Raw genomic sequence first — 18,993 nt, 5'->3', positions numbered from 1 at the left:
CAAAAGACAACAATCTACATAATGGTGAGAGAATATTTGCCCCTGAGATGGGACACAAGGTACTCTCACTAATTTTATACTTTTATTCAAAATTGTGCTGGAGAACTAGTCAGTGCAGGCAAGAAAAACACGTAAAAGACATACAAGGTGGTTAAGAAAAGAAATAAACTCTCTTCATTTTCACAAGACATGATCATGAACAAATGACCAATGTGCATATGAAAAAAAAATGCTCAACATCAGGGCCAGGTGCTAGACTCTGGAAGAGTAGTTCCAGGAGAAAGGAACTTCTGTGTTTTTTACCATAGCATCCTAAACAGCTACCACAGTACCCATCCAAAGGGGCTGTCATATTTATTTTGTGACTGAATGAATGAATGCATGTAAGGGCAAATATCAGATTGGGGTGGTTCAGCCCTAGAAGGTAACATTTCACTACAGTCAGGACTGGATTTAATAACTTTCAATTTTGGAAAAAGTATCTTAAATCCCAATCTTAAGTCAGATAGGAAATTGCCCAAAGAAACTGTCTTGCTTTATCAGATTCTTATGATGGTTAATTTTCTGTGTCAACTTGACTGGGCCACGAATGCCCAAGTTAAATATTATATCTGGGTGTGCCTGTGAAGGTGTTTCTGGATGAGATTAGCATTTGAATTGATGGTATCAGTCAGGTGGATTGCCCTCTCCCATGGGGGTAGGCTTCATCCAATCTGCTAAGGGCATGAATAGAGCAGAAGGTACAAAAGGAAGAATTTGCTCCTTTTTTCCTGCCTTAGTGCTGGAACTGGGACATCTTTCATTTCCTCCTGCCCTTGGACTGGAATTTATACCACTGGCTTTCCTGGTTTTCAGGTCTTTGGTCTGACTGCTAGATTTCTTGATTCTCCAGCTTGCAGATGGCAGATCCTATAAACAGATACACGCGCACACACACTAATGGTGTATATATAGATAGATAGATATACATATACATATATATGTAGACAGAGAGGGAATATATATTAAAATATGAGAATAAGAATATATTATGATAAATTATATGTAATTATATACCATTATAGTTATATATATATAATATATATATAACATATATATAAAAATGCTTATTCATTTATTTTGAGAGAGAGGAAGGGCCAGAGAGAGAGAGAAAGGAAAAGAATCCCAAGTGGGCTCCATGCCCATGACTGTGAGATCATGACCTACGCTGAAATCAAGTCTGTTGCTTAACTGACTGAGCCACGCAGGCACCCTTATAGTTATATATTATTAAACATATAACATATTATATTTAACTATATAATAACAATTATAAATTATGTTAAAATTATATTACATATATTAGAATACATGTATGTTTGTGTGTGTGCGTGTGTGTATTCTTTTTTTTTTTTTAATTTTTTTTTTCCAACGTTTTTCATTTATTTTTGGGACAGAGAGAGACAGAGCATGAACAGGGGAGGGGCAGAGAGAGAGGGAGACACAGAATCGGAAACAGGCTCCAGGCTCCGAGCCATCAGCCCAGAGCCTGACGCGGGGCTCGAACTCACGGACCGCGAGATGGTGACCTGGCTGAAGTCGGACGCTTAACCGACTACACATTACTCATATGCTCACTCATACGCTTACTATCATAGTAAGATTATCAATCCAAAACATTATAGGTTTGCTGCACACTTATCTATATTTCCTTTTTTTTTTAAGTTTATTTATCTTGGGAGAGAGAGAGAGAAAGAGTGAGAGAGCATGAGCAGGGGAGGGACAGAGAGAGAAGGAGAAAGAGAATCCCAAGTGGGCTCCGTGCCCACGACCATGATATATTAGAATATATGTATGTTCTGTGTGTGTGTGTATTCTAATAGTTCTGTTTCTCTGGAGAACCCTGACTAATTAATACATTACTCATATGCTCACTAATCCAAAATATTATAGGTTTGCTGCACACTTACCTGTATTTCCTTTTTTTAAATTTTTTTCACATTTATTTATTTTCGAGAGAACAAGACAGAGCATGAGTGGAGGAGGGGCAGAGAAATGGAGGGGGGACACAGAATCCGAAGCAGGCTCCAGGCTCTGAGCTGTCAGCACAGAGCCCGAGGCAGGGTTGGAACTCACAGACCGTGAGATCATGACCTGAGCAGAAGTCGGATGCCCAACCAACTGAGCCACCCAGGCACCCTTATTTCCTTCTTTTTTTTTTTAAGTTTATTTATTTATTTAGAGAGAGAGAAAGTAAGAGAGCGTGAGCAGGGGAGGGAGAGAGAGAGAGAGAGAGACAGAGAGAGAGAGAGAGAGAGAGAATCCCAAGCAGTCTCCATGTTGTCAGTGCAGAGAGGGACTCGGAGCATTGATTTCACGAATCTTGAAATCATGACCTGAGCCGAAATTAAGAGTCAGATGCTTAACTGATTGAGCCGCTTACTCTTTCTGATTACAAAAGTAATACATGCCTTTGGTAGGGAGTCTAAAAAATGATGAAAACCTAAGAAGGAAATGAAAATTCCCTAAAATCCCATTGCCCCCACTACCACTGAGATCTTCCTCCTTCCAGTTCCTGTTTGCCTTGTAATCTGTTCCACTAATTTGGCACCAACAGCCTAAAGGGCATGGAGATAGAGGTTGACACGAAAAGGAATCAGGTGGACACCTTGGGGACAGATGGGGACATCCACGTGGAATCTACCAGTGGGCAGTTGGAAATGCAATCGTAAACCAGGAGAGATTTCCGATCCCTATGCGGGGAGGGAGAAGGATCCCATAGGTATCAGATGAAATCTCAGGAAGTGGGGGAGGCAAGCCAGAGAAGACAAGCAGACCAAGGAGAAAGGATGAGTCTTGTACAGTATAATTAGTATATTGCTCCAGAAAGTATATGGAATAAAGCATTAGAAAGAACTTATTTTCTATGGAATTCTTACCTATAAATGCTTTCCTGGGCTCTTCATGAGTGAGATGCTTCCTGTATTCTCTACACCTGTAGACTGTAGCCAGCATTACTTTCAAGAGAACAAGTTGGCATGTGAAGGACACAGCATTAACCAGAATATTACTTCCTGCATGCCATCTTTTCTTTCCTCTGAATATCGATTTCACCTACTCTTTTAAAACACAAGTTTGTTTGGAATGGCTTTTCAGACTGTCTCTTTTCACACCCACACTATGAACGCATGAATCTGCTTAAATCTATGTTCTCTGAGAGAAGGCAAGTTTGCAACTAGATAAAATGTCTTGCTGAGTTTTATCAGTTGTGTGTATTTATCATCCTCCAGCCATCTTTTTAATAGGCTGCATTCCTACTGCTCCAAGGTCTGCTCACAAAGGACAGCCCTCCTGAGTTTTTGTCATTTGCCAAAAATTTCCTATTGGAAGATTTGGCTTGTCTGCCTGGACAGCTAGAGCTAGAAGTCCAGCAGTAGCCGTACAAATGGCTGTCACGTATCCCCAAGCAGACAGAGGTGCTGTCGTCTTCCGAACAGAAAAATGGGAGACAATGCCGCTGGGGTACGCGCTATCTAGCTGATAACACACGTTCCCCAAACAAGTTGTTTAAAAGACTTCCCGAACACTAGCAACATTAAAATCAAACAACCCTATCCAGAAAAGAACCTCCTAAATCTAAATAATCTATATCAAACACAAGAATCCAAATCTTGTTCCTTATGCATTCAAATCTCGGTAGGATGGCTTACAAAAAATGTTCTCCTGTAGGCCCCTAATGTAATAACCATTCTATGGCCCAATCGCTACAATGCACTGAATCCCAAAACAACACATTTAAAACTGAATTCACCACCTTCCCCCACGCCTCTTTCCCACCCCAGCTCAAGAATTCAGCCTTCCTCAGCCAAATCTATTTCACTGACTCATAGGGGGAAAAAAAAAAAGATTCCTTGTATGAATTTGGGGGAAAGGGATCCCATTAGGCTTTGTGGGTACTTTTTAAAATTCTGCCACTGGTCAGAGAAAGGGGTAGAGGCAGGGTAGGGGCACCGCATGTCCAAGTAATGCAGACTTTTTTTTTTTTCAGGTAATAGCAATACAAGGTAAGAAGTGTTATTGCAAGGTCATGGACGCATATGGTAGGAGATGTTGAGTCTGGTTGGGAGGAGAGTGGGAAAGCGTTTCAGCACAGTACCTGGTATAAAGTAAGTGCTCGATAACTGATTAATGATGAAAAGGAGGTGATGTCTGAACACAGCTGATTGCTAAATGGGCCTACCTATGTGGAGGAGCAGGGATTTTACACGAGAGCAAAAACCAAGCTGTTCACACAGAGTTGTCCAGACAGTGACAAAACTTGGTTGTGCCCTGGCAGTGGGCGAGAAAGAAGGTGTGGGGATCTTGGATCTACTAAAAATTTCATTTTCTAATGCAATGTTGGCAGTCCTATGGATGACAACTCTTATAGAAGCAAAATGGGTTAAAAAAAAATGGTCATGGTGTGCCTGGGTGGCTCACTTGGTTAAGCATCCGACTTCAGCTCAGCTCATGATCTCACTATTCACGAATTGAAGACCCACTTTGGGTGAGCACGAGCCCTGCTTCTCTCTCTCCTTTCTCTCTGGCTCTCATGGGATTCTCTCTCTCTTTCTCCGCTCTTGCTCACTTGTGCCCCCTCTCTCTTTCAAAAAAAAAAAAAATTTTTTTTTAATGGGCATGGCAGTTGAGCAGAGATACAAAGATAGTAATATTGGGGGTGCTCGGGTGGCTCAGTCAGTGCAGCGCCCGACTCTTGATTTCAGCTCAGGTTTTGATCTCACGGTTTGTCAGTTCAAGCCCCGAGTCAGGCTCTTTGCTGACAGCATGGAGCCTGCTTGGGATTCTCTCTCTGCCCTCCCCTGCTCACACTCTCTCCCATAAATATTTATTTTTTTTTTTTAAATTTTTTTTTTTCAACGTTTTTATTTATTTTTGGGACAGAGAGAGACAGAGCATGAACGGGGGAGGGGCAGAGAGAGAGAGGGAGACACAGAATCGGAAACAGGCTCCAGGCTCTGAGCCATCAGCCCAGAGCCTGACGCGGGGCTCGAACTCACGGACCGCGAGATCGTGACCTGGCTGAAGTCGGACGCTTAACCGACTGCGCCACCCAGGCGCCCCATCCCATAAATATTTAAAAAGAAAGGTAGGAATATGAAGTGGATGATGGGTGGGAATGAAAAGAATATTTGGGATCTATTTTATTTGTTCCTTCAGCAAATAATTACGAGTATGTTTCTCTCATCCTAAAAGACACAGGCATACTCTTTCTTCATCCTGCAGCTTTTCCCTGGGGCCCTCACAACCAGCCTTCACGGCCAAGTTTCTGTGAAATATCTCCTGCCGCCTTCCTCTCTTGGGTGCAGGTCAATTGGGCTCACCCCACTCCTGTCAATGTTCCTGCTGAGATCCTAGATGCTGTCAGGTACTTTCCAGTCTACACCTTGCTGCCTTCTACCTCCAGCACCAGACAGGGCTGGCCTCATCTTCCAACTTGTTACTCCTTCCATACCTGTGTTCCCAGCCAGCTTTCCCTATTCCAGCTCCTCCCACCACTAGCTCTGCTGTGCACTAATGACTCCCAGGTCTCTACTTCCTCTCAGCCAGCTCTCCTGGCTCCACACATGTTTACCCAACTGCCTCCTAGACACCTTCACTTATCTGTCCCAGGAGCACCTCAACTCCAAAGGCCCCAGAAGGAAATCATCTGGTCCTGGGCATGTTAGTTAACTGAACTGGGCCTCACTTCCTCAACTATAAAACAAGGCATTACTGATAGCCTCCTCATACAGAGAAGCTTGTTACGGAGATTAAGTGAAACATCATAGAATTGCATGGCATAGATTCTGGCGTATGGTAAAGGATCTACAAGTGTTAACTATTATGCCACCTTCCCTCAAACACATTCCTTCCTCTCCAGAGTCCCCAAATTGACTCACAAATCCACCACCCGCAACTCTTACCAAGCCAGAACCTTGAGCATCCTCCTGATACCTCCCTGTTCCTTAACCTGTCATTCCGTCCCAGCCCATTCATTCCACTTCTTAAACATCTGACCTTGTCTTTCCTTCTCTGCTCCATTGCCTTAAGTCCTGGGCTCCTCTGGGACTTAGAGCCATTCTTTCCCTGACCCTACCCTTGCTGTTCTATACCCTTCTTCTGAAAGAGCACATTGCACGAACCACCCTCCTCTTAAAACTTTTCCAGGTCTCCCTTCTGCCTCGGGTACACAATCCAAACTCCTCGGCAGGGCACGGAGGCTCTTCAGGACCTGGTCTCAGTCACTCTCTCAGTCCACCCCACTCCTTAAGCTCCAGCTGGTCCTCCTTGGTGATGTCAAAGTATTCATCAGGTTCAGTCAGTCCACAGGGCCTTCTCCAACCGCTGCTGCAGTTTCCAGATGTAGCTTGGGTGCCACTTCCTCTGAGAAGCCTTTCTGGACTTCTAGTCAGATGAATAGCTTTCTTTTTTGTTCCCCTGGGTCTCTTCCCTAATACTTATCATGTTTTAGTTCTTATCTGCTCATGTGTCTGTCCTCCCCACTAAACTGAGTTGTCTGCTGGCAGAAAAATTGCCTTTTATTTCCATAACCCCAGAACCTAGCTCAGTGGCCAGCAGACGGTACTCAAGGTAAGTGAGCCAGAGCAAAGGGTTTCCACCAAAAAGGAAACGTTTGTTTGGGGAATCGGTATCAAGGCTTAGAGAATCCACTCCTGTCGCGGCACAAGCTGAACAAGGGTTCCTTCAGGCCTGCGTGGATATCCAGTGCCTGCACGTCGTTCTCGGGGCTTCACTCTCGCACAGTTAGAGCAGATACAGGGCTGCGCAGGCAGAGGCTGAACGGGCGCCTGCAAATGCACGCTCAGCGGGCTGAGGTTAAATCCTGCGCCCTTTGTTCCAGCCAGCGGTAAAGCTAGCGGGTCTGTGTCCGCCCGCCAGCCGCGGCCGGGTGCAGGGCCCGCATGGGTAGAATGGCACGAAAACGCACCCGCGAACGCCGCGTCGGGCAGGGGCGCGCGTGTGCGCTGGCCCTCTCGGTGCCAGCTTCCCGACTCTGGGATCCCGCGCTCTCCCGCGCCCTCGCCGGGGCCCAGCTTCAGTGCCAAACAGTCTCCCGGGCCCGCCGCCACCGCCGGCGGGAAAGCGCCCGGCGTCCCGGCGTCACGCGCCAGCAGCCGAGCGCGCGGCGCGCGGGGCGGAGGCGGGGCGGGGGCGGGGCCAGCGCGCCCGAGGCGGGGCGGGGCGGGGCGGGAGCCGGGCACAGGAAGCGCTGGGAGGCCCGAGCCGTCCCAGGGTGCCCCGCGCGGCGTGGACTCGGGCCGCTGCCGCCATCCCGCTGGCGAGAGGGAGAGAGAGGCCCGCCCGCTCGCCGGTCGGGCCAGTGTGGGCCAGTGCGTGAGGGCGCGGGGGGCCTTGTCAGCGAGACGCAGAGCGCAGCCGCCACCACCAAACGGACATGTTGGAGCCCAGCGCCGTCGCCGCCGCCTCCTTTTCCTTATCCTCCGAACGGGACTGAGAGGGGGCCCGCCACCCTCCGCCTCTGCTGCCCGCCCCGCCGCCTCGGCCGCAGCCTCTTCCTGCCCGGCCTCTGGCTCCGCCGCTCGTCGCCCCCCCACCCCCCCCCGCCCCTCAGGCCCGGCCGGTTCCCCGGCCCCGCTCCGCCGCGGCGCGAGGTCTATGTGACCGGCGGGCCCGGAGCAGCCGCCGCCGCAGCGCGAACATGGACGCCGTCAACGCCTTCAACCAGGAGGTGAGGAGTGCTCGGGGCGCGGGGGTGCCGGGCCTGCCGCGGGAGCCGGGACTCCGTTTCTCCCGCCGCCGGAGGTTTAAAGCTGTGGTCGGGGTGGGGACGCTTCCTGCCCGGGTTCCGGGGCGGCGGGGCCTGCGCGGAGAGGCCTGCGGCCCGGGAGAGGTCGCGGCGGCCACGGGAACCGACCCCACACCCCTCCCCCATCGCCCACCCCCGGGCAGCGACCTCGGGTTGCCCCCCTCGCCCCCTTCCGGTCTCCCCCAGCCCGCGTCGGCGCTGGTGCCTCCAACTTCGCCCTCTTTCAGGTCCCGGCGCTCTCGCTTTCTGCTCCCAGCCCGTTACTGGCTTCGCAGTGCCGGGCGTCCGCAAGGGGCTAAGAAAGAAGCGCGGGCGGGCGTGTGGGGTTGGGGGCGGGGGAGCGGGAGCATCTGCCGGTCGCCGGGCTGGCGGAGCGGCGGCCTCCGCTCTCCTGTTGCTCGGGCCCCGGCGCGGCGGCGACTGGACTCTGATCCCGGGTCGAGGAGGAGTCGGAGAGGGTGTTCATCCCCCCTCTCTCAGGATTCACACACTTGGGAATTGGGGTCCCCAAATGAAGAGGGGTGGCTCCTGATTTCGAGTGGTGAACACAATCCTTGTAATGGGCTCTTTGGCCCCAACGTGACACCTGAAAAGTTGAATGGGAGAGTGCTTGCCCCGCCTTAGTCCGGTAGAAAGCCGGCTTTGGCCTCTAGTCTCCCACCCTCGCAGTCCGGTCGAGGTAGTTAATCCTCGGCTCCCTTCTAGGGGAACATTTACATGTGAAAACCTCCCAAAACCGGGAACAAAGCTGCCTGCCGCCTTAAAGCTCTATAGTTTTATCTCCAGCCGTTCCAGGTGCTGTTTTTGGAGCGTAGAGTCCACACACCCTCTTCATCAAAATCGGTTTGGGGGGAGGGGACTTGACCATTGATAATTTAAAATACAATTACCGAATGGAAACTGTTGTCTTGTGTTGAGTTGGATTATTTTCCTTTTCCAAACACTAAAGAGGAACCCAACATTGAAAAAGTCAGATGGAGTACTGTAGCTCTAGATGTCTTGATATATTGAAAACTCGATGCATCTCACCATAAGATTTTGTAATTTCACTTGTAACAGAATTAAGGTGCGATAACTTTTCTTCTAGATTTGCAGTGCGGTAATATGCGACCCTCCAGTAACACTGCAGTTAGGACCTTTCATTGCCTTGCAAATTATCCTCTAGATGATTTGTCTTCAACTGTTGGGTACAAAAAATGTCTTAACTGTAGTGGCAACTGCTGTTGGACAGTGTGATGATTTTCAAAATAACGAAATAATATTTCCTAATATTTGATGTCTAGAGAATTTGTGATACTACTCCAAAGATTTCAGGTTTGGAAGTTGACTTGGTTTCCTGAAGGCAAAATTCACTGAAATGTTGACGCCATGAGGGCAGAGAGTCTGTATTCTTTCCTCCTCCCCTCACCATAGGAGGCAAATACTTGTTGAATGCATGAGGATTTGTATAAATGGTACAACAGTTTTTTAAAGATTGTAAATATTTATTTCCTCAGATAAAATCTTATGGACTCTTTTTAATGAAAAAGAGGATTTTTTAGAGTATTCTTAAGTTCGGAAGTACTTAATTGTGAGTTAGGCATTATGGCAGTTGACATTGAGCACATTAATAAGCAAAATATCTTACGTTAGTTCTGGAAAAGTGTGATTAGTTTTTACTTTGAAAAACCAAAATTAGGTATGATACTGCCTTTTCGAAAAAGGGAAATGGTATTTTAACCTTTTTAAAATACACAAAATGAGAATTTTCCTATCTTGGTACATTTTTCAGCTCAATTTTTATTTCCATTCCTAGTCTTCATGAACTGCAAATTACATTATGTTAGGTGTGTGTTGCCAATTCCATCTTTCTTCTGAAGAAACTTCCTTCTGGAGAAATTAGTCTGATTTTAAAATCCATCGTCTTGCGCCTGCCTGTTTGATTTGTAGTGCTTCTCAGTTTTTTCTCCCCATTCATGAAATGTTATTGGTTAGTTCCCTGTAATTTCAAATCTCCCCAATCTTACCTTAATTTTACAAACTTTCGAGTGCGTGCTCAGCTACAAAAGCTGTGTCCTAAATACTGTGGCACTACCAAGGATCTCTGTCCCCTAGGAGCCTAATGTAATAGAGAACACAAGACTTTGGCAAATAACTTTAATATGTGATAGAACAGCTTCTTTGGGGCTCTTTAAAAGTACTGTGGGATGGCAAGTGAAGACTTGGGAAGAAAAGGTTGATGTCAGTTTCAGAATTTCAGAAGGTGTAGGAAGTAGTGATTGAGGGACAACAGTGCTCAGGAATAAGTGAACAGTATAATAGTTTGGTTCCAGAGGCTACGGGAAAGTAAAGATGGTTAAGTAATTTGGTGCCTGACAAGTTTCATGTCCTTCTAATGTGTTTGAATTCCATTTTGGGGCTGTGGATAAACTGAAGATTTTAAGTAGTGTGATACAATCAAGAAAACTGCTTGATTTGTAGTGTATGTTATAAAGGCAGATATCTGAGGAAGATTGACATTTTCAGGACTAAGGTCGAATTAAGTAGAGTTTGGCATGGAGAGCAGGAAAAGGATATGGACCAGAGGAATCCATGGACCTTGCCATCTCGTAGGCTTATAAGCACCTTTTGCCCCCAACATTCTAGGTGCTGGGAGAGTGGTGATGCTACTAACGCAAGTCAAGCAGTCATCAAAAGCATACTTAGTGGAGGGGGAAATATGTTTGGTTTTTGAACAGGTTGGGTTTGAGATTGAGTGGAAAAGTCATGTGGAAATTTCTGGCAAGCAGTTGGGCATGTAGGACTCAAACTTGGAAGCAACCAATGAATAGAGGGAGACATCTGGAAGTCACTCTCAGATGTGCCCTGGAGGAAATTGAGAGGGGAGAGAAAAGAATATTTAATAAGCATCTCTGGCATATCAGGCATTTTATATATATATATCTAACTTAATATTCCCACAGCTTTGCACAGACATCCATTTATAGATGAGGAAACTGATTTTCAAATAAGTTAAATAATAACTGGCCCAAGGGCATACTGTTAGCTAATGGCAGAGCTGGGATTTGAGTGCACATCTTCTCATCATAATTGCTGCCTACAGATAATATGTATAATACCAGGGGAGAGGTTACAGGTTAAGACTTAAGAAAAAAGCAACTAAAATTTGAGAGTAATGGGATCGGAAGCTTAAGGTTGAATGGTGATGGAGATAAGGAAACAAATGCAGTCTTTTAGAATTTTGGTTATGAGGGATTTAAGGACATGAAGGGAAAGAGCAATTAACAGTATAGAAGGCACTGGTGCTGGGCCATTTGTATGCTGGGCCATTTGTATGCTCATATATAGCATATATGAGGTTTTAGCCTTAATAAGTGACATTCAGGCCCTGGTCTCTTAGATGCTAGTATAAGCTTGAGCATGTTGGGAGAGTGGAAGTGTAGAGAAGCATAGTTTAAAGCAACATGAGGGCTTGCTTAGAACAAAATTGTGGATAAAAGGAAGGGTACAGATCACAGGTAAAAGAGGTCAGTATCTCTGATACAGGAAGGAAGATAAAAGATGAAGTTACTAAAGACACCCACTAAACAGGACTTTTATGGTGAGACACTTTGTAGGGGTTGTAAAAAAGGTAAGTGAAAAAAGTGAGTGGCCAATTATAGCTGGTACTTCATTGTTTTCTGCTATGCTTATATACTCCTTAATGTGAAGAGTTTGGTATGTTGTAAGTTTGTTGAATGAATAAGAGTTATGGATTGGATTTTTTAAATCTATTGATTACATTTTAGCCTTTAACCAATCTTGTCTAATTCCAAAAGAGTAGATCTCCTCACACTTTTTTTTTTTTTTTTGGCAGCATCTATGATTTTGAGACTTTTAATTAAAGTATTAAAAAGTGCAGAGAAGATATAGCAGTAAGAATGGACAGTTGTAAATATTAATATTATAAGTGTTGTGGGGTTTTTTGTTTTTTGTTTTTGAGAGAGAGTGTGTGTGCACATGTGCCTCCGGAGCCAGCCTGGGGAAGGGGCAGAGGGAGAGAGAGATCTTAAGCAGGCTCCATGCTCAGCACGGAGCCCGAGCCCGATGCAGGGCTTAGTCCCACGACCCTGGAATCATGACCTGAGCTGAAATCATGGGTCAGATGCTCAACTGACTGAGCCACCCAGGAGCCCTAATAGGTGGTTTTAATTTAAATTTTAAAATATTAAAAGTTAAAGCCCTTTCCTCCTCCAGAGGCAATCAAAGTGAATTTAGTATCAATCTCTGGTACATAAGCAATATGTAATATTCTGTGTTTTGATATGCCTGAGTGGTATATTGTACATATTTGTGTTTTTCCTTAAACTTTACTAATATTATATATTAAGATTTCATTTTAACTGCTGGGGGGGATGCTGTCATTTGAATAAACCGTATTTTATTTATCTAGTTCCCCAGTTGATGAACATTCAAGTTGTTTCTCATTGCTGGCAGTGAACTTTTTTTTTTAATTTTTTTTTTTTAATGTTTATTTATTTCTGAGACAGAGCATTAATGGGGAGGGGCAGAGAGAGAGGGAGACACAGAATCGGAAACAGGCTCCAGGCTCTGAGCTGTCAGTGCAGAGCCCGATGCGGGGCTCGAACTCACAGACCGCGAGATCGTGACCCGGACTGAAGTCGGACGCTCAACCGACTGAGCCACCCAGGCGCCCCATGACAGTGAACTTTCTTTAACATGTCTTCATATATAAGAGTTTCTCTGGGGCAGCTATTCTCAAACTTTGCATTTTGACTTCTTTCGCTCTTAAAAGGTAAGGACCACAGAGAACTCTTATATTTGTGGATGATATATCATATATATTTTGGAGGTATTTACCATTTTAGATATTTAATCTGAAAAATGCATTTATTAAATATAACAAATCATTAGATGTTAACAAAAATAACATTTTTAATGAAAAATAACATTTCTGAAACAAAAGTGAGAAGAGTGACATTGTTTTACATTTTTGCAAATCTCATTTAAACTTTGGTTTTTAAACCTGGGTTCTCATATGTACTTCTTTAGAAGTTCAATCTCTTGCAATTACACACGTCAGGGTAGCCTCTAGAAAACTTTTGTGGTACACTTGTGAGAAAATGAATGAAAGGGGCAAGAAATGTCTTAGTATTAAAATGAAACCAGTTTTTACCTCATTGACCACTGAAAGGAACTCAGACCCCCAGGGATCCTCAGATTATTTTTAGAGAACTACAGCCCTGAGATACTGAAGTGGTATGCATATAATGATATGTTGGGAATTCAGGAAGAAAATATGAGAACTTTAACATTCATTTTTATCTTTAAGATCAGATAAATTAAGCTTTATGAATACTTTATGAATTTATGTTGGTACACTTATTCACTGGGCTGTCTAGAACTACCATGTTATCCTGAAGAGTTGAGTTCTACATCTCAGTGGGGAACTTGTCGCTCCTTCCTTTTCCCACTGGAAAGTTTTGTGTATGGAGTATTGTACCTATTAATTATTAGGTGCGTTTGTCTTCCCAGAATTTATGTATGTATGTATGTATGTATGTATTTTTTAATGTTTATTTAAAACATTAGAGAGGGAGACACAGAATCCAAAGCAGGTTCCAGGCTCTGAGCTGTCAACACAGAGTCCGATGTGGGGCTTGTCCGCACGAACCGCGACGACATGACCTGGGCTGAAGTCGGTCGCTTAACTGACTGAGCCACCCAGGCACCCCAGAATTTATTTATTAAAATTTTTTTTTGATGTTTATTTTTGAGAGAGAGAGTGGGAATGGGGGAGGGGCAGAGAGAGAGGGAGACACAGAATTCAAAGCAGGCTCCAGGCTCTGAGCTGTGAGCACAGAGCCTGACGTGGGGTTGGGGCTCAAACCCACAAACCGCGAGACGTGACCTGAGGCAAAGTTGGATGCTTAACCTGCTGAGCCACTCAGGTGCCTCTGTCTTCCAGAATTTAAATCATATGATAAAGATACCTTGTTGTTGTTATCATTTTAACCCGTAATATTAGTCGTTAGTTGTTTTTGATCATTCCTTTCTTCTTGGAGAGTTTTATCTAAAGCAGTGGACAAAGAGTTGACACAAGATTCTTACTGTGTGGAAGAGATACAGAGAACCAGGGCAATAGTTGAAGTAAAACTGGAGGTTTCTCTTCCCTCATTTGACCATGTTATGCTATTACAACACGAGTTTTAGATATTAAAGTTATCATTGTATTCTTCTGCTCTTTCTTGACCCTCAGTGAGTTGCTTATCTCCAACAACAGTAAAAATCCGGCCTTATAGTGCGTGGAGGGAAGCTGGCTTTTCGGAGCTTTCTGTTGCAGCATTTATCACTGATGTTCTTGTTGAAAATATCCCCTGCCCTAAAAGTCTAGAATTTTGCTTAGTATTTTGTTTCATTAAAAATGACATGGAGGGGCGCCTGGGTGGCGCAGTCGGTTAAGCGCCCGGCTTCAGCCAGGTCACGATCTCGCGGTCCGTGAGTTCGAGCCCCGCGTCGGGCTCTGGGCTGATGGCTCGGAGCCTGGAGCCTGTTTCCGATTCTGTGTCTCCCTCTCTCTCTGCCCCTCCCCCGTTCATGCTCTGTCTCTCTCTGTCCCCAAAATAAATAAAAACGTTGAAAAAAAAAAATGACATGGACACATGATTAAGGAACTGAATCAGAGAGAACTTGGAATGATGGAAAAGTTGACTTATAAGTCTTGTGAAACCAAATTCCTGACAGAAAGTTGACAAAATGGTAGTTGGTATTTGGCAGGGGTGGGGAAATGTTTTTTTTTACCAGATACAAATTGTAGGTGGTTCTCTGCCATGGAGCACAAGTGAATATACTTTACTTCAGCATTCCAGGTAACGTTTCTATAGATATCTGCACACACTGAAATCTCATTTTAAATATACCTTGATAACATGGTAGGAACAAAGTTGTTACATAAACAATGAACCTTTAATATTATTCATAACATTTGTTGAGATAATATGCTGGATTTTTTTTTTTTAGCCCACCTCACAAGCATACAACTTTAATGAGCTAAAAACAAGCTGTGCTATGTTGTCAGGTATATAGAATAAGCAGCTTACCTATTACCAGTTCAAATTTTTGGTAACATTGGTTGATTAATATTCTATTTTGATGGAACAGGAAAAGGGAGAATTTGGTAGTAGTTAGGCTTGTGTTAGACTAGGCCTTAAAAATATCTTGAAAGGTTAAACTTGGGAGGGGCGGTGCGTGGGTGGCTCAGTAGGTTAAGCGTCTGACTCTTGATCTTGGGTCAGGTCATGATCTCACAGTTCCTGAGATCTCACAGTTCATGAGTTTGAGCCGTACATTGGATCGGGCTCTGCGCTGATGGCATCGAGCCTGGTTAGGATTCTGTCTTTCCTCTCTGCCCCTGGCCCACTGTGTGCAAATGCAGGTGCACGCGCTCTCTCTCGCTCTCTCTCTCTCTCAAAATAAATAAACTTAGAAAAAGAAAGCTTAGATTTGAAGAGACATGTTTGCATTTTTGCTAATACTACATGTAATTAAAAGTGCACTGTCAACGACTTTTTTTTTGAGAACTATTAAGATTTCACAAACAATACTATAATTTATTATATCCTGGTCACCTTCGTCCTGTTAAATATTTTCATGGTTTATTGATTACATTTCATTGCTTTATAGCTAGAGCTTCTTATTGGTGATTGTGAAGGCATAGAAAAATATAGAAACTTTGATATTCCAGTGAAGCACATTGTGCAGGTTAGTAGTGAAGTCAGCAAGAAATCTACTGTAACACTGGAGTGAAGTTAGGAATTAGAAGCTAAGGGGCACTTGAGTGGCTCAGTCAGCTCAGTGGCTGACTCTTGGTTTTGGCTCAGGTCATGATCTTATGGTTTGTGAGTTCAAGCCTGCATTGGGCTCTGTGCTGACAGTGTGGAGCCTGCTTGGGATTCTCTGTCTTCCTCTCTCTGCTGCTTCTGCACTTTCTCTCTCTCTCTCTCTCAAAATAAATATTCCAAAAAAAAAAAAAAAGGGTTAGATGCCATCCATGGTTTTTTGTTTTTGAAAAAGAGCGAGCATGTGTGGGGGAGGAGCAGAGGGAAAGGGGGAGAGAGAATCTTAAGTAGTCTCCATGAGATCATGACCTGTGTCGAAATCAAGAACCCAGATGCTTAACTCACTGAGCCATCCAGGCACCCCCATGCTAAGGTTGTGATGGAGTTGGGCATCAGGGCTGGGGAGATGGCAGGGCTCAGTGAAAAGTAGAGAGCCATACAAGTTCCGCTCGGAGTTATCATTTGTTGGATATCATTGTTTGTTATCATTGTTTGGATAATTGGTGAATTTGGTATAAATCCATGTGGGTCAGTAATCCTAGTTGGAAGAAACTATAGAACAATGGCATGCCTTGCTTATTTGCCACCAAAGCACAATTTTTCTTTCTTTCTTTTTAATATAGACCTTTTCTACAACAGAATTACTTCATGCAGAAGTAATCATGAGATTGGCCAAAAAAAGAAACTTGAACTTTATGCCAGTTGCAAATAAATGTTATAGTGGAAAAAAGGAGTTAATATTTTTAAATTGCATCAGCACTTTTTTTTGGGAAAAAGTAGAAAAACTTACCTATTTACTGGTCTGTCATAATATTGACTTTCTATTATATTCCAGTTTCCTTTCAAGCCTTATTTCTGCATATTTGCCAATGACTGTCAAGGTGATCTTCACATATTTGTGTTCAGTAAACAGTTATAGCCAGATTCATCAATCTTACCTTCACCCATAATTGAATGAAGAACACTTTTTATTGGTTTTAATTACAAAAAGTTGTACATAAAGCAACACACATACACTGGTTAGGGAGTCTTAAAACATAAGTCACTTTTGGTACAAATTTAGAAAAAAACCCACTTCACAATACATTCTAGAAATCACAGTAGTACCATGTCTTTTTTCAGCATTGATTGTAATGACTTTGAAATGTCTCCTCAGTCAAAAAAATTTTTTCACTAAAATATTTCCACCAAAAAATTCAGTATAGATTTCTATTAGTTAAACATTCTTCAAATTAGGTGTAAATGTCTGCTTCCTTATATTTTATTGCATGATAATGACCTCCATGATTTTTGTTCATGGATCTTCAAGCTTTATGTTCCATTATACCTTTGTTCAGGGCCTATCCTGGCTATTAGTAAATATTTATACCAGAAAAAAGGATTTCAAGAAAGAATTGCACTCAGCTATCTTATTTTGAATGTAACTCTTTAATCTTTAAACACACACTCATATATAGGAACCACAGGATTGGAGAAACAAACTGAGCCTGAGCATAAGCTATACGAAATTTCTTTGTAGTGACTATCCAAATGTGAATTCACAGTTGTGGTGAATCTGCATGTTTTGGGCACTGACCACATAACTGGAGGGTTTCCTAATAAATTTCCACTAAGAATAGATTGCTTATTAAAAGAAATGTAATAAAAATGTACAGATTTGATGCTTCTATATTGTTAAAACTCAACAGTAACCACAGCAGTAGATTTAAACTTAAGCATCTCAGTCAACAACTTATTTTAGGGGAAGAAATATTCTGTCCCTGATGTTATGTAGAATTGCCAGTGTTTAGTAATGGTAAAATGATTTCAGTCAGTTTTTGTATTTAGAGGCTTTAGAGAGAATTCACCCACTATTGGTTGCCCTGTATTGGTTTCTCCCATTGTCCTGCTGTTACCTGAAAGACCAATAGTTGACCACCTCTATATAAAGTCTTCCTCTGCAAAATTTTTAATATATCTTTTTTCATTTTATCATGAGTATTCCACTTTATTTCCTCCTTTTGTCAGAGCTGAGTTTTAGCTGAAGTGGAATTCTAAGACCCTGCTGAAAGAAAGTCTATAATGGGAAAATTTACAGCAATATACCTTTTAAGCCTTGAGGAAACATAAAATACTCTCTAAACTTTAATGGCCATGTATCACCTCGTTCACCTTAATTAAGAGATGCTGAATGGTAAATCACTTTGGAAAGGACAGCCAACTTTGGGGTTCATTGGAGATATGTTTGAATCTTCATAAAGGCCTTTATTGTTTAATGTCAAAAATAGGCATGGAGTGCCTGGGTGACTCAGTTTGTCTGACTTCAGCTCAGGTCATGAGTTCGAGCCCCGCGTCTGTGCTGATAGCTCAGAGCCTGGAGCCTGCTTCGAATCTGTGTCTCCCTCTCTTTCTGCCCCCCCCCCCCATTAATAAACATTTAAAAAATTTTTTTAAATAGGCAAACTCATAGAGATAGTAGATTAAAATTCGTTGGTGGTGGGGATGAATGAATATGGAGTTTTTTGGAGGGGATTAAATTACTCTAAAACAAAATAGGGCTAATGGTTGCCCAACTCTGGGATATAGTAAAAACCACTGAATTGTATACTTTTTTTTTTTAAATTTTTTTTTTTAACGTTTATTTATTTTTGAGACAGAGAGAGACAGAGCATGAATGGGGGAGGGTCAGAGAGAGGGAGACACAGAATCCGAAACAGGCTCCAGGCTCCGAGCTGTCAGCACAGAGCCTGACGTGGGGCTCGAACTCACAGACTGCGAGATCATGACCTGAGCCGAAGTCGGACGCTTAACCGACTGAGCCACCCAGGCGCCCCAGAATTGTATACTTTAAAGGAGTGAGCTTTATAGTGTATGAATCATGTCTCAGACCTGTTTTAAAAAATAGAAAAATGTTAGTTTTTAACCCATTTTCATTGTTTTGTTGCTTGATCTGATTTTTTCTCAATTGAAAACAATATTTTTTAGCTACTGAGTGCCTCTGTAAATTATTTTGTTGATCTTGAATCCTAAGTTTGTTTTATAAGATATGTTTAGTTTTTACATGCTCTTTTAAGAAGTTACCCAGTGGGAACAGTTCACAGGAAGGACAGGAAATGATTCCTGCATTTGCCCATTAACTACCAGCCAGATGTCAGCTAATGGGTTAGGAGTTGTATATGGGTATCTTTGCATTCTTTCCATTTTAAACGTAAGGAAACTGAAGAGATGGTGTGAATTGACCACGGTCACACCGTATAGAATGGCAATTCTGAGATATGACGGAGTACTGTAAGTACCCTTCTGAGCTCAGTCCATAGTCCCACCTGGCTACTCTGAAGGCTTTTGAGCAGCTAGTTTTTGTCTACTGGAGTGTTTATGAGGGGAGAGGGC

At 43.4% G+C, this 18,993-nt stretch overlaps 1 protein-coding gene across 3 annotated transcripts in view; it reads left to right on the top strand.

Moving 5' to 3' along the window:
* The first annotated feature begins 7,278 nt into the window (after positions 1–7,278).
* SCAF4 (SR-related CTD associated factor 4) overlaps positions 7,279–18,993 on the top strand; it is a 64,293-nt gene continuing 52,578 nt past the window's right edge. For all 3 annotated transcript variants that reach the window (XM_086675842.1, XM_086675843.1, XM_086675841.1), the window contains exon 1: positions 7,279–7,729. In XM_086675842.1, coding sequence (XP_086531968.1) covers positions 7,700–7,729 — 30 coding nt within the window. In that variant the 5' untranslated portion in view covers positions 7,279–7,699. The remainder of the gene's footprint in view (positions 7,730–18,993) is intronic.

Source organism: Puma concolor, chromosome C2 (genome assembly GCF_028749965.1).
Source record: "Puma concolor isolate L17-30 chromosome C2, mPumCon1.1.hap2, whole genome shotgun sequence".
NCBI classification, from domain to species: Eukaryota; Metazoa; Chordata; class Mammalia; order Carnivora; family Felidae; genus Puma; species Puma concolor.
The sequence above is the reverse complement of the archived record's forward strand: the minus strand, read 5'-3'. Positions and strand labels throughout refer to the sequence as shown.